Consider the following 26030-nt stretch of genomic DNA (forward strand, 5'->3'; position numbering starts at 1 on the left):
ATTGAACAACCTCTCTACAAACACATTTAGTTGCTACAATACATTCACTAAAAATTATAGTTTATTCCTTTTGTTCGAACTCATAGTGGCTTAAAAATACTCTTTTTTAAATTTAGATTATATTTTATTTATACTAACTGATGCTCCGGTACAACATGTCTTCACATATACACCTCTTATTTTCTATCTTGATCTTATTGAACTGTATTCTTTCTATTGTTTTTCAACTTCCATTCTCATCCAACTCACTTCGTCTACAAAACTTTCTTCGTTTCACTTTTCCATCGAAGACAAATTATGGTTTCACATTTCAGTGTGAAAACTTTATTTTGAACCGCCTGCCCAAAACGATAATATCAAAGCGATATATACTCATCTCTTGAAATCACGTTTTCAGAAACTTTTGATATGAATCTTCTCAAATTCCCATTGCTGGTACAACATCGAGTTTATCAAGAGCTGAGTATTCTTGAACTGTTCATCTTATCTTTGACTTCTCGAAGAGTGAAAACATTCATTAAGTTATTTAAATGGGAAGTTCATGGAGTATTATTTTCCTTCATGAAAAAAGAAGTTTACTTTTTTTTTCAAGACTCAAATGAATTGTGGCAACGTAATAAATTTCAAATACCGTTGGATGCCAACTTCGTGTAAGTATTTGATACTAAATGCGATTATACTATAACATTAGTTTCAGGTGTTATAGAGAAGATGAAACTGATGTTTTTTACTACCATTTCAAACGTAAAAAATGTGGATCAACTTTGGCGTTGGAATTACAACAGCACATTTTCGATTTGTTTTCAACAGCTTCCAAACAACTGAAGCTTACTGTTTTTATTGAAAATATTCAAAGTTATAGATGGATTTCTTCTGTAGGACGTGCTTCAATATCTTCTATGAGAATGGTAGCTTTGGAAAAGTTTGTAAAACGTCATCCTACCCTCAAATATCTTATTTTGAGAGAAGAAATGCCGTATTACTTGTCTCCCACCTCGAGTATATTCTCTCTCAGAAATTTGAGCGTTTACGTTCGTGAGAAATCGTTTATGTATTACTTACAGTACTTCAGAGGCACCCATGCAGTTTTTGAAGGTTGTGTTCCTATTGTTCAAGTTCATGAATTCATTGAAAAGTGGATAGATGGAGATTATTATGAGAATCTGAAACTCGTTCATATCACTAAAACTCTACGAGGAGAACCTTTCCTTCAAGAACTTCTAGATAGATATCAAGTTAAAAAACAAGACCGTTCAAAAACTCCAAAATTCTTTCCGTATAATGAAGAGTGAGTTTCTCAACATTTTTCAGAACTTCTTGCAATTTTTTCAGGGATCTTTTTTATCTGAGTGATCAAACGAATCAAATCGCATTCAATGGATCATTATTTATCGAAAATAAGAAGAATGATAAAGTGGCATCAATTCAATTTACCTCAAAATGTATGAAGTTTTATATATGGAGAAAAGAAGACATTTTCCCTTAGAACATGTTATACTCAACGAACACGATCTCCTTTGATGATTTCGAAGTGCCATTACGCCATCAATCATTGAAGATCGCGAAAAATGAAAATGACTGGAAAATTCTCACATGATGGATATTTTGAACTGGGAATGAAGTGGTCATCCATTTTTTCGGTAACCAGGGCATTAATCAAGAAACGATCTTACGATATTGTTCAAAACTGTTCAAAACTTGACTCAGTTTTGAACAATTTTGTAAGATCGTTTCTTGATTAATGCCCTGGTTATCGAAAAAATGGATGACCACCTCATTTCCAGTTCAAAATATCCATCATGTGAGAATTTTCCAGTCATTTTCATTGATCTTCCATGATTGGTGGCGTAATGTGCCTTCAAAATCATCCCAGCAGATCGTAAGTGAACTTAATTTTTTCTCTGAATAAATGTGTTTTCTCGATTTCTTGACTGGTCACCATTTCTCGTGATTCTCAAAGAAATATTCAGCTGCCTTCTCGTTTTTGTAATTAACACCAAAGCAGCTGAAAATTGAATTCAGATGGTAACGAGAACCCACTTCACAAGACTTTTCCTTCAACTTGAGAAAGCTCTCCAAGAAAACTTTTATTTTCTCAACTGATTTGTCAATCTGTGACGTGGCATTTGTGCCATGTCACAGGAATTCAATTGGAATGATGTTGCCTATGAAATGACACCGATATCTCAATACACCGACCTCTATTCAAATCAACCCAGAATTTATATGTTCGAAGGAGGTACCTTAATCTCTGAAAATAAAAAAAATAAATTGGAGTATTTCAGCAACTCGAATTGACTTGGGAACTCTTCTTTTCACATCAATTCTCACTATTTTCTGGTTGATTTACTTGTTGAAAAGTGAATCAAGTGTCACAAAATCATTGATGACAGTTACCGTATCTCAGATTTTTGTGAATCTTCTTGTTAGAACATTCAAGTCTGTCATACTTATTTTGGTACAGTATCCACAGTTTTCTTGGTAACCAACCAATCCTATCTTGATTAATTAAAACACCTTTTTTCCAGGCTTTTTGTGGCAAGTAGTGTTGAAACAACATTTCACTACACACTGTACCTACAGTATACTTCATCAGTACTTTTATATGTCTTTTTGAGAGAAAAGGATATCAAAAGCTCGTGGACACTGTAAGTTAATTCAATAAACATTGGAATAATCGATGTATTTTAATAGATTTTACTACATTCCATCAATTGCCGTTTCTCTTTTTGTCTCCGTTTTGAATGTGAATTTCAACAAACTTCTTCTCTCAATGCCGTTCTACATTTATGTCATCTTTTATGTTGGAATGGCTGTTTCGAACATCATTATTCTAATTGGAGTGAGTTGTTCTCCCTTTTTTGGAAATAGAAACTGATTTCCTCATATAAATGCAATAATCGTTTACAAAATGTTTCAGATTCTTGCATCGTGTACTAAATACACTCAAGAGAAGCTTGCAACCCGTTGTCGTCTTTTCCTCTTCGTCCTCTCTGCGTCTCCTCCAGTTCTCTTTAATACCGTAATCACAATCATGGATTTGTTATTCATGGTCGTCGGCATCACTGATCAATTCCCGATTCGTAAGTGATTCCAGGTGTTAATTTTCTAGAAAAATCTCTTGTTTTTCTAGCCTACATTGTGATGACAACCTATCGATACAAGGCTTTTGAGATCACTCCTCTATTCATTTTGATCGCATTCTTTGCACTTTTGCCAGATTTAAAGTAAGAACTGAATGATTGGAAAGTACTTGAAAATAATTGATTTTAGAAAATGGAGTTTCTCAAAAACAACTTCAACTGCGGAAGTGACTAAAATAGTGACTGATCCTCCATCCACGTCATCCACTAATGCTCTTATACCAGCAATTCACAATGTAGTAATGGAGCAATCAGTTCCTATTCCGAATCAGATTAATGTTGCTTCAAGCGAACAGGATCAAACAAGAAACGCACCAGCTCCGACTTATGGAAACATGAACTACGGCATGGGAGCTCTGGTTGTTCATATTCAGCCAATGAACTACACATAAATGTATTATTTTATTACAATAAACGAGACACCTGTTAACTAATTGATAAGTAGGAGCATTCAGTTAAAATTACAGTGTCATGGCAAGAATTGTACATTAGTTAGTCTTCAATGGTTTTGAGCTCTTCCAGAAGATACTGCAATCGAGCGATAATTGACTTTCCTCCAATTGGTAGATCTGGCACTAAAGACGGCATCATTGAATCTGTGAAGTTAGGAATGGATTTTAATGCTTCATTGTAGCCAGTCAACAGAGTAATGTCATCTTTTCGGGTCCAAGTCTGAAAAAAAAACAATTTCATTAAACGCCAGCAGTTAACAAAATGCATACTCTTTCATTGATTTCCAGTTGAACGAATGAGTCGTCATCATTTTGAATACCCATTTCTCCACACTTCACTACCAAGTTCGACGGCGGATCATTCTTCGAAGGTCGATAAGTGTTGCCCATTACTTGATCAATATCATCAATTATTTCAAAGCGAGGATGAACATTGTTCTGAACATTTAGAACCAAAATGAATAAATAGGGACAATTTTCACATTTTTACCCGATCCCGTTTTTCCTTTTTTGACAATGAATCCATTTTGGTCAAATCGATGTATTCGAAGTTTTCCAATCGTGGTTTTGATTTGAATGGAAGACACCAGAATTTCGATTCCAACTTTTTCCACAATGGACGATCTTGTCCAAATACTTGATGAAACCTTTTCGTTGCCTGTTCGTCAGTAATTTTTGGGTCGTTTTCAAGGAAACTTTGAATATAACGGAACAAACTTCGAAGAGATGGTTCCTTGAGTTTCGCAGATGTGATATATCTCTGAAAAAACATTTTCAGGAAATGAAAATTGTGAAGATACACTCACCTCAATGTCCATTATCATTTCGATAGCTGATTTATAAGAATGAAAATTGGTTTTAAATTCGAAATCTGACACCACCGCTTCTGGAGGCGCATAGATTAAAACAAGATTCAATAATTCGGGATGATTTGCAAGAATCAAAACGATTCGAGAAACTTTCTGGAAAACTCAAATTGAGATTTGTTTGTTTGTTTTCCCTACCTCAACATCTGACAGTTTTTCATCTATTATTGCGTTTTTGAATCGTTGATAAGTATCCTTATGCATGAAAAGTCTCTGACTGATGTCTTCTATCACTTTGCGCATAATTATGTCTTTCTGGCTTTCTCGATATAATTCATCATCAAGCCCCACGGAACCCATCGATTCCTGAAGTTTACATTTTTATTGCGGTTTGCATGGAATAGTATCGGAACATACCCTCTCCATTCTAGTTCGTTTCCTGGAAGCCTTGAAACCAGTTGTTCCTGATTCTATCGCTTTCTTCTGTAATTTTCAGTACGTTTTTTTAAAGGTTATTACAAAAAAAAATTTACAAATTTCAACGGAGGTCGTGAATTGACCAGACCTCTCTTCACTGGTGGTTCTTCATCTTCTCCTTCTAAGTCTGCGATATACTCTTCATCGTATACTTCTTCATCTATAGGTACGAGATCGAGTCCTGGCACTGCATCATCTTCAGTGGCTGACTCGGAAATATCCCTATGAACATAGCAAGATGAGGAGGGCGCTTCTGGAAATGAAGATGAATCGGAGAGATCTCCCATTTCCGATGAACATCCCATTGGTTGCTGGCATGAAGTGGAAGGTTGAAAAGCCAAATCGTCTGAGTCAGTGTCTTGATAAAAGTTCATACAAGAAAAATCCACAGGATCGGCCTCATCCGGTTCGAGTGAAAAACAACGAGGTGTTTGAGGATTTCCTTGGGTGACGGTGTAAGATTGTCGAGTCCACATCAAACTATTAGTTTCCAAATCCATGAAAAAGTCGTCATGCTCATCCGGAGATCGACGACCTGGAGTGGGTGGAATGGGAAACGAGAAACTAGAATTGGAGTTGCCGTCGACCAGATGGTGACTGTCATTTGTGTCTTCAGAAGATGCATGCGAGGTTGAGTCCTTCGGTAAACTTTGATTTTGAGATGAACAAAAAAATCTAGCTTTACCGAGGTCCTCACAGACAGGATATGAAAAAGACTCGTGATTTTCAGATGAAGTGCTCGGTCCAACTGAGGCTAAACACGAATTTTTCATGAGATTTGAACAATCTAATCTCCGAATTGCTTTAGATGGAACAGTAGCCGGTCTATTCGCTATCGCTGAAGCCGAAGCACTACATTTATTTTTATTACGGTTGTCCTCTCTTCGTGTTTCTGACGTCTGTTCAAGTTGTATCATCGTACTCAGTTTCATTGGAGTTGGATTTTTCCGTCGCTTCTTTGGAGTTCCCTGAAAATGATCACTAATACGCAGATTACAAGTTTTGAATCACGTACCTTCTCTTTTTTTAGTTTATTAACGATTTCCTCGATGTGTTCCCTTCCTAAAACTATTTTTCGACCATCATTTGTTGTCCCTATATCCACAGCCAGATGGCTATCAAACCCGTTTTGCCCATCGAACAGCGCAAATGACGGTGATTGATTTGGTCTTTCCCTGTATTTCGAAGGTGTCAAAAGTAACACTGCTTCGGCTTTCCGATGTATTTTTCGATCTTCTGTCACATTGAATATCTTGCTAAAATGACGAAACCATCCTGGCTGAGAAACAGTTGGCCATGTATTTATCGGAGAATCTGTCCTTTTCCATATTTTAGTGGGTACAGATATTTTGCAAACTCCATTCTCCGCTGCCTTAAAAAAACAAACGAATGAAATTGTATATAAAGTTATAACATCATTACCTGAATGATTTCGTGTATAGGATTTTTGCTAGACTTCCTCATTGATTTCAAATGTGTTCGAATTTTATATGGGTCTCTTGCAGGGAGACAGTGCTGATGAATTGTTGTGTATCTATCAACTATTCCCTTTTCAGCTCGCCTGGGAAGATGAGCGAACTGAAGAAGTGCAATTGCTAGCATTACATCTTCTTCGTTGAGAAAAGGGATTGGTTTCTCGACTAGCATTGGTTGACATGGAGGTAACAGTCCTGGAAAACGTATGGCTTCACTTCTAGAAAGGACAGCAGCAGCTTCGGGTCTCAATGCGATTCCTCCATGACCATCTGTATTTTGAGCGTAGTTCAATAAGTGTTCGTCGACTTGTGGGAAGCCCATGATATCATGACATGATTCAATTGCTGCATTTAAATTAGAAATTTCATATACAGTCGGATACTCGCTTCGTTGTCGAATGTTGTCAAGATCATTGATCATAATTTGGGCCTTATTTCGTACATGACCGAGGGAATTATCATGATTGCAAGTAACAACGAATTGAGTCAGAAGCTGTACATGTTGCTCCAATTGCAATTGAAGTTGTTCAATTTCCTGAACTCGGAAAACAACTGGTGTTTCTTTCAGAAGACTGCATGATTCAATCGAAGAAGTCGTCACTTGATTGATCCTTTCACAAATTTCAGCATCCTGAAATAGCTGATTCGTAAGTTTTGTATAAAGCTATTCCAAAATTTTCCGAACTCATATCAATACATAGTTTAATTCTTACTTTATCTTTCTGACTTTTCCGTATTTCTTCTCCTTGAATAGTTTCCTCTGGGAACATGTTAATGGGAATATCCTTCTCTGCTAACAGAGTATCCATCATCAGTGCTTTCACTTCATGCCTCGGAATCAGAGTAGTTCTATCTTGACGTGTTTCGTCCCAATCTTCCACATTTAGGTTGTCCGCTATCACATTGTAATCTTCATCTTCCACGTCGTCCTCGTCGTAAACTGCTTGATGTTCAAAGTCTAAAGCAACAACCAAATTTCGCGGTGAGAAATGTGTTAATAATCAGAAAACTTACCTTCTGGTGGGCATTGTATAGACATCACGAAATTTCGATAATCAGCATCATCTACTACATTATCAATAGTATGAACGATCGCCACTGATCCTGGACGAGTGTCGTTGAGAGTCATGTTCATAGCAAAGTTATCGTCGTCCTGAAACTGGGTAACCGATTAGTCAAGTTTCTTATTTTAATGTATCGCTACTTCGATAACTTCTTCATATAAAAGATTATTTAGCTCGTCGTCTATAATGTCAGCAGATGATGCATCTTCGCCAGTTAATTTTTCTCGCGAAATATTTCCTTTTTCAGTGTTGATTTCACTTGCTTCTTCCTCGTCTTCTTCTTCATCTTCATCTTCTTCTTCCTCTTCTTCCTCATCTTCTTCTTCATCATCCATGTCTTCGTCTTCACTTTCGCCTGCTTCTTGCCCATTTTTCTGAAACTACGATCTTTTAAACTTGTGAGACTTTTTGTTTTCAACCTGCGTATTATCTCCTTCTTCTACGTAATCATCATCATATTCGTCGTCTTCGTCATACTCTAAGTCTAAGAAGTTCTTCGGACCTTTGTCTTCAATTCGAAGGGCAAACTGAAAATCATTTAAAAAATTGGAACCTTATGTTAGCAGGCGATAACATGCCTTTTTCGGAGTGTTTCTCGAAGATGATGTTCCAGCTTCATCTGGTTTTTTTCTTGATCGCATATTTCTAACACTTGGAAGGTCATTATTTTCTCGTATTCCCAGTAGAACGTCGATTGTAGAAGGATATTTGATGAGGTGATGTAGGATGGATCGGACATTTAAGGATGTCAAATTCCACGACTTTGCTTTATTCTCGAGAATTTCATTCGTTGCTTCCAGCAGCTGTTTCATTTCTTTATCGGTTTTCTCTTCTTCATTTGCTCTGAAACGCGGTGCATAGAGAAATTATAAAAATGTGCGACTTACTTCATAACATTTGAATTGTTCGCCGTTGACGTTGACGGTTGATCGTCTGATGACGGAAATTCTGCACTTCTATTTGTCTCCATTTCTGTGGTATTTATATAATTGAGAAATTTTTCAAAAATATATATTTACAGAGCTAGTTCAAATTCTCCAATAAATCAAAAAATACTTTCCCGCATATATACATTCTTTTCCCCCTCTCATCTCTACAAAGTGTCATTGGAGCGCATCGACATACGGTGCTACTTCGCTTAAGAACTGCACAAATAAGAACTGGCTTCGCAGAAGAACTGGGCGAAGAAGAACTGTGTTGCATAAGAACTGTACCGTTTAAGAACTCTGTTCGCAATAGAGCGCATTTGTCGTGAAAATTCCAATTTTAACGTCGAATTCGAAAAACAACTGAAATTTGAAATTTGCGAACGAGCTCCCTTGCTAAATGAGTTCTTAAATGGTACAGTTCTTATACGCGCAGTTCTTCTTCGAAGTAGCACTCGACATACGGGTAATAAATTGCAAACGTTTGCAAGTTTTAGTAACCTGGGCCGAAGTATAGACAACAAGAATCAGTATTTTAATCAGATAAGATCATATTTTGCATTTCAACATCAACACGACTACTGTAAATTGTAAATATACATCTTTATTCACATGCGATATATCAAATAAGTTAGTTTGTAAACTATAATACAGGAAAAATTGAAGAAAACATAAGCATTTACAAAAATACTCCCTCCTTGGAACATTTGTAGCGCCACGATATCGTCGGTCTGGCGCAGTGTGGAGTCTTTGCCATCGTGCATTTTCGAGCAGTACGCTTACGCTGAAAATTATTTAAAAGTAAATATAATTACTATCTTTGAAATCGGACGTACCGTTGGAGAACATGCCCTCTGAGGTTCTACCGGTTCTGCCGTACGTGGACGAGGTGGAAGACGAGATATCGAGCGGTTATTCAGTGGTGCTGAAGAGGGGCGACGCTCTGGAGACAGGTGTCCTATTGGCTCCGAGTTTAGATTCAGTTCGACTTCAGCATCTGGATGGGAAAGAACTTCAGTTGCGATCGGAACCATCGGTGGATCTTCATTCATCTCGACTTCTTCGACGCATCTCGGCAGTGCTGGAGTTGATGTGCACTCGGGAACGAAAAATCGTTTTGAACCAGGTGGAGATCTCACTGACGCTGATACATGGCGGTGCAACTGCTTTCCAATGCTGATTTGCGATTCGAGTGAAGACTTGGCCCTCGAGAATTGGGACATTGGCATTGCTGTGGCCTCTTGTGTTCTGATCTGAAATGAATTATATTTAAAATAATTCCTGATAACATTTAATAACTTACTCTTGGGGTGCGTAAGTCTGGATCCCTTCGGCGCCAAGATCCCTTCGGCGTTTTGGGAGCCACTATCATCTGCAAAATCAAATTCGGTGAGATGTTTGAATAACACAGATTGAAAATACTTTACGAAAACCGCTAATTTTTTTTTTTTAAGTGTACAAATTTTGATAGCACCCAAACCCAATAAGAGGGGTTTTTGAAAAATATCAATTAAGCAAAAAGAATTAGGAAATTTTTCAGAGGAATGTTAAAAACTTAGATATCTACTTAAATGTATCTATTTACTGCAATAGCAGCTACAAATTATGCTGCGTCCAAAGTAACTTTTTCGCGGAAAATCCGCGCGGAAAAAGTGTCCAAAGTAGCCATTTCTTTTCCGCGTTTTCCTCTGCGCCTTTAAGGTAATCGCGGTGAGACCAGCTCACTTTTTTGGAGGGAATTCAAAAAGAATATATAATTTCGAAAATTTAACTTTCCCTCCTAAAAAATGCGCTGGTCTCGCCGCGATTAGCTTAAAGGCGCAGAGGAAAACGCGGAAAAGAAATGGCTACTTTGGACACTTTTTCCGCGCGGATTTTCCGCGAAAAAGTTACTTTGGACAAATTTTAAAAAAGTACATTTCTTACGAAATTTAGTGCAAGTTTACGTGCGTTTTCGTGTTTGGTGCCGTAATCGTCAGGAGTAGGTCAAACGAAAAAATTGTCAGTCTACAGGTTTCAACAGTAATACTAGCCGGAACTAGTAATACAAAGCTAAATAGTTGTGAGTCATTTCAACTTTACAGATAAAGTGTTGCAGGGGAAATGGGAATAACGAAGGGTAAGTATTTAAATGAGAAAAAGAAAACAAGTTAGGGGTACGGAGATCGGCTTCGAATGAGCTTGTGCTCGGCCTCATATACTGGTGCGGGATGGAGAAGTCATTGGCGCCCGCGGGAGTACGGCTACGGGTGGGAGATCAAATGGTGATACAATAACAATGGAGATATAAGTGTGCGTGGAAACACAAACATTGCAAGCTAGAATTATCAGTCCGTTGTTTCGTACAATCCAGTCCACACCTTACAAATGAGGAACATGAATATTCATAGTGGAACAACAAAACCTAATATAAAAACTAAATAATATGATCCTGAAATTGTGTGAATGTTTCTACTTCTCGGCGTTTCGTTTTTTTTAAATGAAGATCGGTTTATAGAATCAAAAGATAAACCTTCCAATATACTGATATACTACAAGTCACATCTAGGTCAAATGTTTTGACGCATTACGCAGATTTTCCAGATCGAATCGTGGTTTAGATGAATGACTTATCCTGATTTCATTCATGACACACCAATGTCATATCATACATTTAAAAAAGGTTATTCAGTTTTCGTTCTTATAAATTTTATAACTTTGAAATCTCGATTGAAATGAAACGGATGTAGTACCCAATTTCTCGCTGGTTTTCTCTAATATGCATCACCGATGTTTTTTTTCTCAGTCTTCGATTACAATTCATCGTTCTCTTCTTCTCGTTTCACTTTGAATTCAAACAATTTGTCATCGGCCATCTGCCTATGGATCACCGAAATCTAAACGACAAAGTCTTTTCAATTTTTCACACGAAATTTGCATTTCCATGAAATAGTGTTCTTCGCTAGATCTCTTTTGTGAGGATACTACATATAGTAAAATAGAAGACAACTTTTTCCTAGATCTACAAATCTTGTATGATTCCTGAAATATTTAAAATAAGTTGTTCAAAAGACAGTTCAGGTCCTGATTGTAGTTTTTCTAACATTACTCGTTGACATTACTTTTGATACAAGTCTATTTCGAATTCGATAAAATATTTACTTTGTAAAAACATGCTCTAAGTCCTTCTTATAATAAATCCGATGCTCGCCCAAACGAAAAGTGCTTTTCTCAGTTCCAATGCATTCAATTGGAACTCTTTTTGATTGCCCTCCCAAAACAACATTGCATAATAGTTAGTAAGTCATCAGTGGTCAACCGAAAATATTTCGTTTACGCTCCGTCGTATTCTCGTAATCGCGTAACGCATAAACCCCCCTCGCACATTAGTTTATGTGTCTCCACACATTCACTTCAGAAGATCCGGCTGTTCCCTCTTCTCATCCAAGGAAACCACCTTGAATTCAAATTTCAAAAATATAATAAACTCTGAGTGGATAGTCATTCCTTTCATACGTTCTCTGTTCAAACTTTTTTTCTGGAAAGAGTTTTTTTTCGAGATTTTTGAGATTACTTTGAACTGGTTTACACTCATGTTGGATGTTTCCATGAGAGGCTGACGCGATGGAGGTTCTGAAATATGAATGTTGGTTGAGGGTACAGTAAATCGGATTACAATGCTTTTTGTTTTGAAATGCGCACAGGAATCAAACTGACAGACAACGTACATCAGTTACTTGATTACATGACTAGGAAAATTCGGAAAGGTAGAGTTGAGAAGTCTTATTGATCACTTTAGTTTGTTACTTGGTAGAAGTTTGAAAACAAATTCAGAACTGTGTTTTTTGTCTGAAAACTCCAACTTATACATATGGAACTCATTTTATACTTGAAGTGTATATTTGAAACTAACAACACTTCCTGAACCTATAATTATTTACTGATAAAAAAAGAAATCTGAATTTCAATAAAAAAGGTCCCTTCAGTCCATCTTGCCTTCTCTTTTCTCCTCTCTCTTTGCTCCAAGCCCCGCCCCCTTATTTCTTCTCACAAGTCCCTTCTTCTTCTTCACTCCACCCCTTTCCCCTTTTCTTTCTATTTTTCCCCCGTTAACCAAATACAAACAAATGAGTGGAATATCTATGTATCTGATTTCTTCATCTGCTTTTTCGTTTTTTTATATACAATTCTCGTCTACATCAAAAATTCCATTATCTTCTCCCTTTCCCCTCGGCTTTCAGAAACTCAGTTTCCAGATAAATTGGAAGTTGAAAAGCAGAAAATATTTACTGCGTTACGCGCATCTTCTTCGTTTTTCACTTTTAGAGTCGCCAGGCGCATCCGTTCGTTTCCTCAACATATTACTAGAATATTCTATGAATAAGTGTGCTCTCTTTTCTATCTTCACAACCATCAATCCATCTTGTGTAACACCTTGATATGGACCCTTTTCTTGAGACATTCTCCTCTTTCTCTTTCTTTTTATCTCAATTCATTTTCCCTCCACTCGTTTTTTGCTTCTCCGCTGCCGTTGGCTCCGCCGTCATGTGCATCATCATCGTCTGTTTAAAAATGTAATAATTTGCAGATGATCCACAAGAAGCACATCTCCACATCATAATGCCACGGAAACATTTCATCTTTTTCCCTCTTTTTTCACTCTTCTTCTTCTGGAAATTCGAGTCGATTCAGTCGATTTCAGTCACATCGAAAAATGCGACTGAGGCATTGTTGCGATGTCCGCCGGCTGAAAACTTCATCAGGTATTACTATTTTTTCGATTATTTATAAATGCATCTGTAGTACTCTCCTAGTATTCAGTTGATCCATTATCATGCATTTCTAGATAGTCGAAACTTCTTAGCCATTTGCACTTTTATATGCAATCTTTTAGGTTCGCGTGTCAACGATTAAATGTATATACTGACTTTTTAATTTTGATAGAAACAGTGTGTTAGGTGAAGAGACTCAGACAAACTGAAGTTTGAGCTGTCAAGCGGAAAAAAACGGAAAGAGAAGGGAAATTCGGGTGTGTTCGAAGGAAGTTTCTGAGAGTTTCGAGACTTCTAAAAGGTTTTTAAAACATGGAAGTCAAAGTCCTCAGTGACTTTTTAAAAACTTTTGAACAAGAAAAAACGTCACAACCTGAATCTGAAATACGAAGAAGCCTCCCAAAAGTATATCAGTATCTTTTCAATACATTGAAATTTCAGAACCCACATGGCTCCAGATTTCGAAACTCCTCGACTAGTTCGAAGACTCGATTGGTTTCAAGATGACTCACTTGTTGCCAGTTATCAACAGGTACTGTAACTTTTCTTTCAATTGAAAAACAAGAAATTGTTCCCAAGAAAATATAAAATCTGAAGACTCTAAAAAATAAAAAATTGTGTAATTCGATTCGCACTACAAGATTTCTTTCGTTTTCATCCTGCCTTCCTTTCGTTTTTTGTCGTCTCGTTGACAAAAAACGGACAAGTATATTTTCGAACAAAAGATGAAAAAGAGAGAAAAGAAGAAGAAGGACGTCCTAATCTGAAAGGCTCTACGAATTCTTTTGCAGAAGGAAAAAGGGAACGAGAGAAAATAAAAAGGAGAAAGGTGAAGAGAAATTGAGATTGTCCAAGGAATGTCCAAGGGCAAAATCTTGTCTGAAAATAGAAAATTAGAGGTGAATTTGATTATGAATATCGTTTTCTCTATGTTTCTCTCAACAAAACTCAAAATGTGTCATTTTCTAATACAGATTTGACATGAAAATGACAATAGACCGTCTGTTTCTCCCCTCTTGTCATCATCAATCTCTGTGAACCTAATTGCCAAGAAATATCTCATTTGTAACATATAAGACGCTTGATATTTCAAAAGTTTTGATTTTACTACTTGAAAGTGTGAAATTAAGAAAAATCTGTTTTTTTAAGCAGTGATACTTTAAAATTTTCAAAATAGGTTTAAATTATGGTTTTGGAATTAAAAAATTCAGAAAATCTACTTGATTCGTAAAAATCATTAATTACTGCTGCATTTTCCAAATTAGAGCAGATTTATGTCAACTTTTCAAGAATCATGATAGTAAATAGAGTTAGACTAAAAAAAGATGGAGCAGATTTATTAAAATATAAAAATTGGACAGAAAACATAAATATAGACGGGGCAGATTTTCCAAGTTGAAAATTCTGGACTAATATTGAAGATCTGAAAAAAGAAAAACTTTCACGTGAAGTTTATTTTGGAGCAGATTTTTCTATTTGAGAAATCTGGACAGAAAAATTAAATTTTGTTATTTTTGCCGTGAGTTCCAACTCATCCGTTTTTCGTGGTTTTCGAGAAGAAATTTAAACTGGAAATTCTGGATCGGGCGGTATGTTGAGAAGGTGAGAAAATATAAACTTCTGAAATTTAAAATATCTCATTCAACACATAGTAGCTGCAAATTCAAATGAAACAAATTTGAAAGAAGTCAGTTTTTTTGATTCGGATTCAAGTGTTTGTTTAGAATTCAGAATTTTATTTTGTTTTCTTCGTTTTTCGAGAAATTAATGATGTTTGCAGCTAGGTGTTGAATGGTTGAATGAGATATTTTAAATTTCAGAAGTTTATATTTTCTCACCTTCTCAACATACCGCCCGATCCAGAATTTCCAGTTTAAATTTCTTCTCGAAAACCACGAAAAACGGATGAGTTGGAACTCACGGCAAAAATAACAAAATTTATTTTTCTGTCCAGATTTGTCAAATTGAAAAATCTGCTCCAAAATAAACTTCACGTGAAAGTTTTTCTTTTTTCAGATCTTCAATATTAGTCCAGAATTTTCAACTTGGAAAATCTGCCCCGTCCATATTTATGTTTTCTGTCCAATTTTTATATTTTAATAAATCTGCTCCATCTTTTTCACTTAAATATGTGGTTTGTTAAGATAAAAAGGAAGTTGTTGGATTTTGAATAAATCTGCTTTATATTCTGTTTTCTAGCGGCGTAAACACGGGAAAGAAAAGAAAACAGTATTAATGGAGTGGTCCAGAAATGCTTGAATTTTTGAAATTTTTCTTCAATTATCTGAACTTTTGAAATTTCAACCGTCTTATATGGTCAAGAGGGAAATGCGCCAAATTGGACCAGAAAATTACTGTTGAAAAAGGAAAAGAAGGAGATGTTCTTCTTCTTCGTCCTTTCTTTTTCTAATTGAATTCTGTGAAAAGTTTCAAATTCTGTTCTTCCGAGTACATTAGTTGGATCATCAGGGAGGTCTTCAGGGAGTTCTTAATTTTATAGAAAAGGTGTTGAAAAAGGAGAATTTGAAGAAGATTGGATTAGACATGCCACACGCATTTCCAATGATGGACTTTTGAAATTTTCGGAAAATTTGGAACTTTAGTTCGAATTCTTTTGAAAACGAAAGGTTTCCCTGAACAAATTAGGAATTAAAAAACACGAATAGGCATCCAGGAAGTGTTTTTCAATAAAATAAACAAGAGTATTTCTTTAAAAAATATTCTAATTCAAGATTTCTCTTTGCTGTCAAAAACAAAACACTTTAACAACGGAAACCACTTTTTCTTCTTGCTTTTTTTCAACGAGAAAAGTTGAGTCAGTTGAAACAATTCTTTACGAATTTTCAAACCTCTTATGAAGTGGTTTCCACGTGTGTCATTCATTATGTCAAGTATGTCTCTCCTTTCTTTTTCCCCTTCTAAGTACCCTTCTTTTGGCCTCTAAAAGATCTTAGAATCCAGTATAACTTTGACACTTTTGGGTCCATTAAAGGGGGGCCAATTGACCGGAAATGTATTTACACAACACTAAACTCCATTGTGGTATCGTCTTCCTCCATTACTCAATTGGCTCTCGTTAACTCTCTTTTCGAACACTAACTTTCCAGTATTCAATGTTCGTAAAGTAGAGAAAAAAGAATGAGAAAAAGATGAATGATTGAAAGAAAAAAGAAGGCATCAATCAGATTTCCTGTATCAATTCTCCAAGAAAAAGTACCCACTCTTCCTTTTTAGATTCAATTTTGTATCCAAATTCTATTTTCCATTCAAAAATCGACGAGAAAAAAGGAAAAAGAAGAAGAGAAAGAGGGACCGGAACAATCTCATTTTGATTCGTCTCACTATAAAACCTTCAAAAATAAATAATATCTCAACGAAGAATTTACCGGAAACGTCAGGTTTTCATGCGGTTTTGAAGCATTTCGGACCAAGTCAAGAACATCTTTCTAGGAAAGAAAAATGAATGAAAAGGGTTCAATCTCCGACTTGATATAATACATTCATTTCCTTCTCTACCAGAAATCTTCATCCATTTTCTGACATATTTGGTAATTCTGTGAGGTCATATGGTAATAGTTATACAGTGATTAAACATTGCATTGTGCAACTGTATAAAGATGTGTCAACAAAGATCAGATGGCAACGAATCTCTTCTTGATGGTTGATTTGATTTTCAATCCTTTATCTTTTCTGGAAATCCCTTTCGAAATACTCAGAGATCTGGGAACTCAGCATGAGAAGTGCGTGGTATTTTCGATGAATAATTCACAGTTGGGAACTGAAAGTGGTACTTGAAAATCTTCTGAATTTTCAGATTCAATAACTAGAAATCTGCAAGTGCGCTCTACGGCAATTTGCACCTTATGTTCAGACTCTTTTCAGTGCATAAATATAGATGTTTATTCAAAAATCATGGTATAGACATAGTAGAATCAAACAAAGGATGACTAATTTGGTGCAAACTACCAAACTACCGACCATCTGCCTTCTGAAAATAGTGTGATGGATAGAGGGACGGAGAGAAAAAGAGGAGAGACAGTCAGATAGGGAAAGGCAGAGCGGTGTCTCCGGATGTTATTCCGGTATTTGAACAAACATTGAAGGACCTTCCGGGCCGACGGTTATTTGACACCAAAAGGAACGGAAAAAGAGAGAGAGATATTGAAGGGACCCGTCAAATGCACCTGAATTGACAAGAAATTATGCATTTCATGAGCCAAACTAATAAGGGATTCTCAGAAGATTGAACTTTGAAGCCACTGAACGTCTCTAATTCTGTAATAATCTTCCAGGATATACTTGCCGATTCGTCTCGTCAATGGTGGGTAGCTGATGGACGTTACCAACTGATTCGCCCATTTTATACTCTTCGTGTATCTCCAGTAACTCCAGAAGATTCTGGAACTTATCGATGTCGCATTGAGACTGATCCATTATTCTCATCTCCACAGAGCACAGCAACTCAAGAACTTGCAGTAATGGGTTCGTTTTTACCCTTTTCTTAACACCGAAACAAAAAAAAACACTGGGATTATTTGATGTCCTTCTACAAGTCATGCCCCATAAATCACCCCACTTTAGCAAATGAAAACCATCTTTCTCTCGAAAAGATTCAAAAAAGATTTGAGTCAACTTCTAGGGGGAAGGGGGACCTCCTGGAGGAGTTCAGAGCACTTTTCATCAGATAATTCATCGGAATTTCTGGGTGTTCCCTTGGGTTTGTTATGAAATAGTTCATGAAAAGAATAGAGAATAGACACTCGTCTAGATTGGTATCTCTTCACATTCTTCTTCTTTGCTCACTGAATGCGTTGGATTGGACGATGGAAAGGAGAGAGAGAGACACCCGTCAATTTTATGAGGGGATTATGAAATCACACCACGAAACCAATGGGTGAAAAGGATTGAAAAGGGGAACATCTGAAGAGTTTATTTGTTTGTACAAATTATACGATTGAGAAATTACTGAGAGTTTCATGGAAGTAGGGACTGTAACAGAAGATTTTAACTAGATATAGGTCTACAGTATCATCTGAAAACTTTCTCAGTTCAGTCAAACTGACAGATGTCTCGAAATTCCGTGCATTTTTGTGTACTTTTGTGTCCTTTTCGACATCCGAATTGAGTCAGACAACACGCAAGAATTTAGTTTTTCGTGTTGGGACCCAATTAATTGTTTTCCGTTTTCTCTCTTCACACCTAATCCAATATTCAACAAGAGCCTTCTCACACAACTTATCCTTTTCCTAAATTACTGCTTTTTCACTTCTTTTGTGACGCAATTATCGCATTTTCAATGAGCTGTTTAAATGTGTCACTAGTGGTCAAGAGACCAACTGAAAACATTGAAACGGTCAGGGAGCATGAGAGAGAGAAGGAAGTTCGAATTTCGAAGTAATTAGTCATCTATTAATTGAAATTTCTCTTTTTCAACAATCTCGTGTGCCTACTTTTCAACAATAAAAGTACTCTTTGTGCAGATGACATTTTGAAGAAGCACGGGCGGCCTCAATTGAATTTCAAGTGTTTTGAAAATTGCATCAATTTCTGTTCTTGTCGAATGTGACAATGATTTCAAAATTTGAATTCTTTTTATAGTGAGGGAAGCTCGGTTTATATTGAGAAGTTATGTTTCCAGTAGAAGAACAGATAAGTCTGAAATCTTTCATTGGCGGGATACTGTACTTCAGATTTTTCCAATTCAGACTACTCCAATTCTTATTCATTTTTGATACCCAACCAACCGAATCAAATCTCCAAAAGAAATCATAAATTCGTAAATCTTTTCGCATTTCTCACATATCCACATATGTATAATAATAATGATAGGTGTGGATGTATGTGTCTGCTCTTGACCTTTTGCCTAAGCCGTCTTGGAGAATTAGTAATTGGTACGTGTGGTCTTAAGATTTATGGAAAAGGGACAGGTGAATCAAAAGGGTGTGGCGAGATGAAGAAGAAGAAGAAGAAGAAGGTGGGAGATTATCAGAGAATTCAATTAAAATTTCAATTCAGATTATGAAATAGAAGGAATCAATTGAAAGGGATGCATGCATCTGAATATATACTTTCAGTTCGACCAGTTGCTCCATCGTCTCCTGAAATCAAATCCTTCACAAATCGTTCGATTACTCTTGTTTGGACTCACAATGCAGCCAGAGCTCATCGTCCGATTCTTCGGTTTTCAGTCTCAGTTCGAACTGTGTCAGACAATACGAGGTCGGAAAAAAGAAACAGAAAAAAGACACCTAACTTTCATATTATTTCAGATTTGTGATGGCTGCTCCATCGAATGCGACTACTGTAATTGTTGATAATCTATCTCCGTATACTCTCTATGCATTCTCAGTTCGTGCTGAAAATTCAGCTGGAACAAGTGATTTCGGCCCAGAAACAACGTTTCGAACACTTGGAGAACCACCGATTCGACCTCCACAAATTCAAAAAATCAGAAATATAACATCAGAATGCGTTGAAGTGACTGTAACTCCACCAGATGAAATGAACGGAGAACTGGATAAATATCTGGTTTTAATTCAAGCAATCAACGAAACAATTCCAAGAAAAATGACTTTCGATAAGCCGACATCAACTCCATTGACGATTTGTGCATTGATTCCATCGACTGAATATGCGTTGGCAATTGAAGCAGATAATGGATTTGGAACAAGTCCACAAGCAACTTTAGTCTTTCATACAGAAGATTCTGTTCCAAATTGGTCTCCGAGTACAATTACTACGTTGCCAGTTGTCGGGAAACCAGAGATTACTGTACTTTGGCCAGCTCCATTACCAAATGCAACAGAGAAAGTGACTAAATATCATTTATATTACAAGGCAAATAATGAAGATCAATGGAAGATTGAACATTTAAATGTGAATCCAAATGGTGTCAAGTCGAAATTATTCAAGTATCGACTCGTAGATCTCAGTAAGTTAAAAGAACATCAATTACTATTAACTATGCTTCTCAGATCCAAATACGCTCTACCGTATTCGTGTATCTGCTTCAACTTCAAAAGGAGAAGGTGCTCAAAGTGCAGATAGTCTTGCTCAAACAGATGTCGGGGAACCTGGAACTGTCACTTTCAAAGAATTAAATTTTGATTGTAAAAATGGAGTCAAATTGAGTTGGAATTATGAACCAAGTATCAAGTAAGTGAATATTTGAATTCTAATTAGAGATAATTTCGCCCACTTTCAGTTCGAAGAAATCTCCAACATTCACTGTTAAAGTGACGAATCAAACGACAACTCTGCAATTTAATACGACAAAACAAAGTGTTAGTTTGACAAGAAACTGACATGTACTTATTTTTTGTTTTCAGCTAGATATTATAGATCTGTCACTTTATGACGAGTACTCTCTTCGAATAATTGTTCTGGAGAGAAGTACAATTGATAATTCAACTATACTAATTGGCAAATACAGTGATAGTCATCGATTCTTACTCAAAGGTATTCCTATTTCAAGAATTTTCATTTACTCAAGAACTAATTTCAGACAAATGTTCTTACCAAAGTTCGTTTTGCTCTCCGGGTGAAAAGTGTGCAAAACTGACGTCATCTGCTGCAAATCCACGTTACATTTCTGTTCTGATCGTCATTTTTGCCATCATAATCTTTGCTTTCATCTGTTTTGTGATTGTTCACTTTGCACGGGGATCCATGAATTTCAAACATCTTCTAAAAAAGAAAGAGAAATGTGTTTATTTGGAAGAAATCAGTCCACTGGTATACGGTAAGCCTCGTGAAATCACAAATATCTAGATTTGAAGGGAACAATTTCCAGATTCTGCCGGCCAAGAAGATATTCCAGTTGAACTTTTCTACGGATATGTTGAGGATCTCAATCGAAACGATGCATTCAAATTCAAGGCTCAATTCCAAATTCTTGAAAATCAAACATCTGGAATTGATTCAACGGATTCTGGAGAATCGACGTCATCTGCAGATGAGAATACTCAAAAGAACAGATATAACAACATCGGCGCAATGGAAGCAACGAGAATTCGATTGAATTCTCCAACTGGAAACGATTATATCAACGCCAATTATGTTGATGTGAGTAGTTATTTTTCAAATCAAAATTCGAATTTTCAAACAAAAATGTTTCAGTCCTGTAATGAACGGAACGCCTACATTGCCACACAAGCACCTCTACCATCAACATTCTCTGATTTCTGGAGTATGATTTGGCAGGAAAGGAGTAATGTTATCGTCTGCATTACCAATATGGTTGAAGATGGAAAGGTTTGAAATCACTGTTTTAATTTTATAAGTTTGAATTTTCAGAGAAAATGTGATCAGTACTGGCCATCAACTCAAGATTCTCCCCAGACTTTTGGAAACTATCAAGTCACTTTGATATCTGAATCAACGAATTCTCACTTCTCTCATCGCATTTTGGATCTGAAAATTGCGAAATCAGTTCCAGCGGCAGAGAGAAAAATACATCAGTTACATTTTATGGGTTGGCCAGATCACGGAGTTCCTTCTTCGGTTTTTCCACTTTTGAATTTCATTCATTATGCATCGGATATTCATTCAACTGGACCTGTGGTAGTGCATTGCAGGTTTGTTTCATTTGGAGAGACTCAAGTTTTCAGTTGAGATATTTTACAGTGCTGGAGTTGGTCGTTCAGGATCTTACATACTCGTAGATAGTATGCGGAGACATTTGATTAGTTTCCGTCGATTGAATGTACAAGGACATTTGACACATATGAGGAGACAACGGGCGAAATTAGTCCAAACTTTGGTAAGATAGACATTGAATGGTACTCATTACTGAACAACGTTTTCAGGAGCAATACATATTCTGCCACGAAGCAATTCGGCAGTTGATACGACATGGTATTACACGAGTACATTCAGATCTTTTCATGAGATATTTGCATTACTTATCTGAGGAAAATTTGAATGGAAAGACGAGAATGCAGTTGCAGTATGAGGTGAGACGGGTGGATGTTGGATTATAAATCTACAGTACTCTTCTTCAAGAAGTTGCCGAAAATATTAATTTTTGCAGAATATAGAAAACAAAAATATATCTACATTTTTGTTTAAGATTCTTCCCTACATCTATTGAGAGTAATCCATGATAAACTTTTACAAAAAGATGCGCACTTCAAAAATGAAGTGTAAGATTTGGTCTAAATTTCCTATGATAGTAGACGTCATTTTTCCTGAAAACTAGAAAAACTAATCCCTCTTTTACTGTTAAAAAAGCCACTGCAATTCCAAAATATTTCCAATATTTGCAGGATGTGTGTGAATGCAAACATCATCCACGTTGCCAAATAGATTCTGACGTGATAACTCTTCCCGGTTATCATCGATCCGATGAATTTATGGTTGGATCGTGGAGTCATGAATGCGAAGAACTTTGGAGATTAATATGGAAACGAAAAGTTCAAACAATAGTTGTGTTGAATCAACGTGATTCATTTTGGAGAAAACTGCATTTATGTGATTTCGATGGGCCAATTCAAATCCAACACGGCGACAATTTTGTATTACTTCAAAAAGACGATCAACAGCTCTGCGTACGGATAGTAAATGTTGCGAGAGCTGATTTGGATGCAGACTTTTGGAGAGAAATAGAAAATGTTCAAAAACAAAGAATCACTTATCACGAGGCTCCATTGCTCATTTTAGCTCATAAATATCCTCCGAATGCTTCTTCTCCAACTGATAGTACATCGACTTTATCACTCTCAATGTTATTTAATGGTAATTAATTAATTATCTCAAAATAGTTAATTCTTCTGAAAGTTTTCAGATGATACATCACTTGCATTCAGTATTTGTGCAGCAACAACATTAGCGTGTCAATTGGAAACTACGGGTTGTGTTGACGTGGTACAGGTTCTCTCCTCTTATACTGAAATTCAATGTGGCATTTTTTCCTCGAAGGTATCTAAAAATACACTGTTAAAAACTCACTGAGACTCTTATTTTCAGCAAGAAATTGAGATAATCTACGAGAAAATCTCTCAATTGGTAGGAGGAACACGTGTCTGATAATCAAGAATTCAAGAAGAAACTCATCTGAAAAAGTGCGAAATTCCGTGAATAACAAAACAATCAAAATGTCCGGTGTTGATTATGAATGAATATTTAATTTATTTTTGAATTTGTTGTTTCAATTAAAATAATAACAAGCTAAATGTTCAGAAAAAGCAAAAATAAAAAAACAGAAATCAGATTACAATTGTTTCAAAGTCTTGTCGAGAAGGTCGAATGTCAAATCCAAATGTTTCTTGGTGTAGACGAGAGATGGACGGAAACGAAGAGACTTGTCTCCGCATCCTCCGCAGTGAAGTCCGTTGCTGATTGCCTGAAATTTAAGGAAATTACACAGTCAACTAGAACTGAGAAACTCACCAAATCAACGAATTTGTCTCTCAAAGATCCAGATGGGAAGTCAACAGCTGCGAAAGTTCCTCTTCCTCTTGCTTGATCCAACTTTCCTCCGGAAGATGCTTGAAGTTCTCCGAGTCTCTTTTGGAATTCAGCTCCAACTGATCTACTTTGTTCAATCAGTCCATCTCTCTTGATAACTTCAACAGCCTTTTCCAAAAGCAACAACTTGGTTGGATCTCCCATCCATGTATTGTAGATACGGTAAGCCTCCTTCACTCTCAAATGTTCTCCATAGAAGTATCCTCCAGTCAACAATTTCTTCGAGAAAGTGACAATGTCTGGTGGAGAGCTCAGATTCCAATGGTCATGAGCCCAGACATCACCGGTAGCTCCTCCTCCAGTTTGGACTTCGTCAACGATGAAAACGATTCCATGCTTAGCAGCAACATCACGAAGTCCTTGGAAGAATGCTGGACTACCGTAATGGTCGCCTCCTTCGGCTTGAATTGGCTCAACAATAATTGCAGCAACGTCATTATCACGACGTTTCCATTCAGCAATCTTTGCTTCCACGTCAGCAAGACACTCTTGATCTTGCTTCTTGTTATAAGCAGAATTCTGAGCAAGTGGATACTTGTAACGAGGGAATTTGGCGATTGGCCAGTCAAAAGCTGGGATATCGACCTGGAATGAATAATTGATTGAAATCAAACATTGATTCTGATTACCTTATGAATTGGTTTACTTCTTGTAACTGAAAGCATACAGAGAGATCTTCCATGGAATGCTCCTTCAAATCCCATAACTGAAAGGTTTGGAGTTCCTGGTTTCTGCTGAGTCATACAACTCTCCAAGTGAAGAGCATCTGGTCCAAGACCTCCTCTTCTTTGAGCTTGATACCAAATGAATGCAGTTTTGATTGCATTTTCATTTGCAGATGTTCCACAGAGCATAGTTTGAACTGCCTTCAATCCTTTTGGAGCAATTGAAGTCAGGGCGTGAGAGATTCCATCAGCGAAATCAGTACGTGGGAAGGATCCAAGAGCTGGACGAGATACGAGAGATGTCTGAAAATAAATGAATTTTCACTTCTAGATCCATTCTCGATCATACAATCAGCTGTGGTGAAGAAGCTACTTTCACCAAATCTGGATGATTGTAACCCAATGGAAGTGAAGAAATTTGAGTGTATACGTCGAGAAGAGTGTTTCCTGAAAATAATTGGTTTGAGAGTCCATTACTCAGATTAAATGTATACTAACCATCAGCATCGACAACATAATTTCCAAATGATTTCTCATAATCGACATGGAAACGAACAGAAGTTGTTTGCTGCAAAAATTGATTTTCTAGTGATTTGAAATCTCGAAATCAAAGTATCAAAGTGTTTTGAACGTGACAAATGACCCATTCAAAGTGTAACATTTCTGGCAGTTTCACTCGCTTCGAATCGGAAAGAAATGCGAAATAAACTAAAAAATGTCGTCGATGGATTCTGTGTATAAAATAGAGTTTTTCGGTTGTAAAATTGGAATTAAATTCAGGATATCTACATGGAAGTCGAGGAAACTCTACAGTAACCTAGCAGATATTTTGTATATATGCATCATAAATGCCATCTAGATATTTTCCAGACGTATTCCATCTTCTTACATGAACTTTATCCATTTCCTGTTTCAATTCCTTCGATCTTGGTCCAGGAATACTCGTCTGAATGCTTGGTCCAGATGGTTCGGCATTTGCGATTGCAGATACCCCGCGAACTGAAATTGTTTCCGTTTTCGTTGTAACACTTCACTTTAGTTTTCTGATCTTTTCTCTATAATTTGACAAAAAAATCAATTGGTTTTGACTGATAAGATAACGAAAAGATAATAAAATGTGTTGTTTGTTTCTTTTTGTTTGTGAAGTTACAAGTCGAACTGATTGAAAAAATCACGAAATCTAGGGAACGAAGTGTTTCTAAAGAAATGTTGAATGCTTTTGTGTAAATTTACTCTCCTACATAGACAATATTCCACAATATACAATAGAATCTTTCAATAGTTGAAGTTATTTGAATCAATTCAATTTCCAACACATACCCTGTTGGATTAAGGACGACTTGGCCAGTCTGGGAAGCATGGTTCCTTCTGAAAATAAACTTTTTTCCTGGAAAATCGATGAAAAAAAGAAAAACAAAGAAGAGTAAAATGTGAAGTGGCAGGAGAGAAAACCGAATAAAATTTCCCTTTTTCTCTTTTTAGGCGTCAAATGAGACGCAGAGAAAGGAAGAGGAGGAGCTTATATTTTTGAGGAGACGGCGCATTTTGAGAAAAATTCTTTTTGAAAGTAAACTGAAAAAATTTAGGAAGGAGACGTTTATATTGGTCCTGTGAATGGTGTAAACTTGCTCCACATTGTGCAAAGAAAAGGGCTCGTAGAGCAAGAAGAAGAAGAAGAAAAAGGGAGTGTAATCTGAAGGACAACTGACACGAAGAGATGGGGTCACGTGATCGATTTATTGTTCATTCAGATTCTAAAGATACCGAGAACAGAGAAAGAAAAGGCAGAAAGAAGATACTTGCA

The 26030-nt window shown here is 36.6% G+C and overlaps 6 protein-coding genes across 6 annotated transcripts; 3 read left to right on the forward strand and 3 right to left on the reverse strand.

The window, feature by feature from the left end:
- Nucleotides 1-408: 408 nt before the first annotated feature.
- On the forward strand, nucleotides 409-1486 carry GCK72_014358 (uncharacterized protein; the record flags this gene model as incomplete). Its single annotated transcript, XM_003102768.2, has 3 exons — nucleotides 409-650; nucleotides 698-1288; nucleotides 1333-1486. 3 exons carry the CDS (start codon nucleotides 409-411, stop codon nucleotides 1484-1486), a joined length of 987 nt encoding a protein of 328 aa, XP_003102816.2.
- A 740-nt stretch (nucleotides 1487-2226) lies between these two features.
- GCK72_014359 (uncharacterized protein) lies at nucleotides 2227-3535 on the forward strand (the record flags this gene model as incomplete). The annotated part of the gene is made up of 7 exons (XM_003102660.2): nucleotides 2227-2239; nucleotides 2286-2481; nucleotides 2529-2648; nucleotides 2695-2842; nucleotides 2921-3083; nucleotides 3134-3227; nucleotides 3274-3535. The coding sequence occupies 7 exons, from the start codon at nucleotides 2227-2229 to the stop codon at nucleotides 3533-3535; spliced, it is 996 nt and encodes a 331-aa protein (XP_003102708.2).
- Nucleotides 3536-3635: 100 nt separating this feature from the next.
- Nucleotides 3636-8387, reverse strand: GCK72_014360 (uncharacterized protein; the record flags this gene model as incomplete). Its single annotated transcript, XM_053730257.1, has 15 exons — nucleotides 3636-3815; nucleotides 3866-4033; nucleotides 4086-4355; nucleotides 4402-4557; nucleotides 4600-4767; nucleotides 4819-4884; nucleotides 4935-5846; nucleotides 5894-6250; nucleotides 6301-6984; nucleotides 7067-7311; nucleotides 7368-7506; nucleotides 7558-7791; nucleotides 7837-7944; nucleotides 7996-8260; nucleotides 8305-8387. 15 exons carry the CDS (start codon nucleotides 8385-8387, stop codon nucleotides 3636-3638), a joined length of 4035 nt encoding a protein of 1344 aa, XP_053585029.1.
- A 635-nt stretch (nucleotides 8388-9022) lies between these two features.
- GCK72_014361 (uncharacterized protein) lies at nucleotides 9023-9715 on the reverse strand (the record flags this gene model as incomplete). The annotated part of the gene is made up of 3 exons (XM_003100911.2): nucleotides 9023-9127; nucleotides 9180-9596; nucleotides 9647-9715. The coding sequence occupies 3 exons, from the start codon at nucleotides 9713-9715 to the stop codon at nucleotides 9023-9025; spliced, it is 591 nt and encodes a 196-aa protein (XP_003100959.2).
- Nucleotides 9716-13542: 3827 nt separating this feature from the next.
- On the forward strand, nucleotides 13543-23120 carry GCK72_014362 (uncharacterized protein; the record flags this gene model as incomplete). Its single annotated transcript, XM_003102756.2, has 16 exons — nucleotides 13543-13626; nucleotides 17387-17576; nucleotides 19169-19313; nucleotides 19364-20025; nucleotides 20069-20249; nucleotides 20299-20377; nucleotides 20423-20552; nucleotides 20599-20835; nucleotides 20887-21158; nucleotides 21213-21347; nucleotides 21390-21670; nucleotides 21720-21855; nucleotides 21902-22048; nucleotides 22361-22829; nucleotides 22879-23012; nucleotides 23061-23120. 16 exons carry the CDS (start codon nucleotides 13543-13545, stop codon nucleotides 23118-23120), a joined length of 3342 nt encoding a protein of 1113 aa, XP_003102804.2.
- A 184-nt stretch (nucleotides 23121-23304) lies between these two features.
- Nucleotides 23305-25586, reverse strand: GCK72_014363 (uncharacterized protein; the record flags this gene model as incomplete). The annotated part of the gene is made up of 7 exons (XM_053730258.1): nucleotides 23305-23436; nucleotides 23484-24146; nucleotides 24191-24529; nucleotides 24576-24673; nucleotides 24725-24794; nucleotides 25116-25225; nucleotides 25547-25586. 7 exons carry the CDS (start codon nucleotides 25584-25586, stop codon nucleotides 23305-23307), a joined length of 1452 nt encoding a protein of 483 aa, XP_053585030.1.
- Between the last annotated feature and the right edge of the window lie 444 nt (nucleotides 25587-26030).

Source organism: Caenorhabditis remanei, chromosome IV, assembly GCF_010183535.1.
Source record: "Caenorhabditis remanei strain PX506 chromosome IV, whole genome shotgun sequence".
In the NCBI taxonomy this organism is placed as follows: domain Eukaryota; kingdom Metazoa; phylum Nematoda; class Chromadorea; order Rhabditida; family Rhabditidae; genus Caenorhabditis; species Caenorhabditis remanei.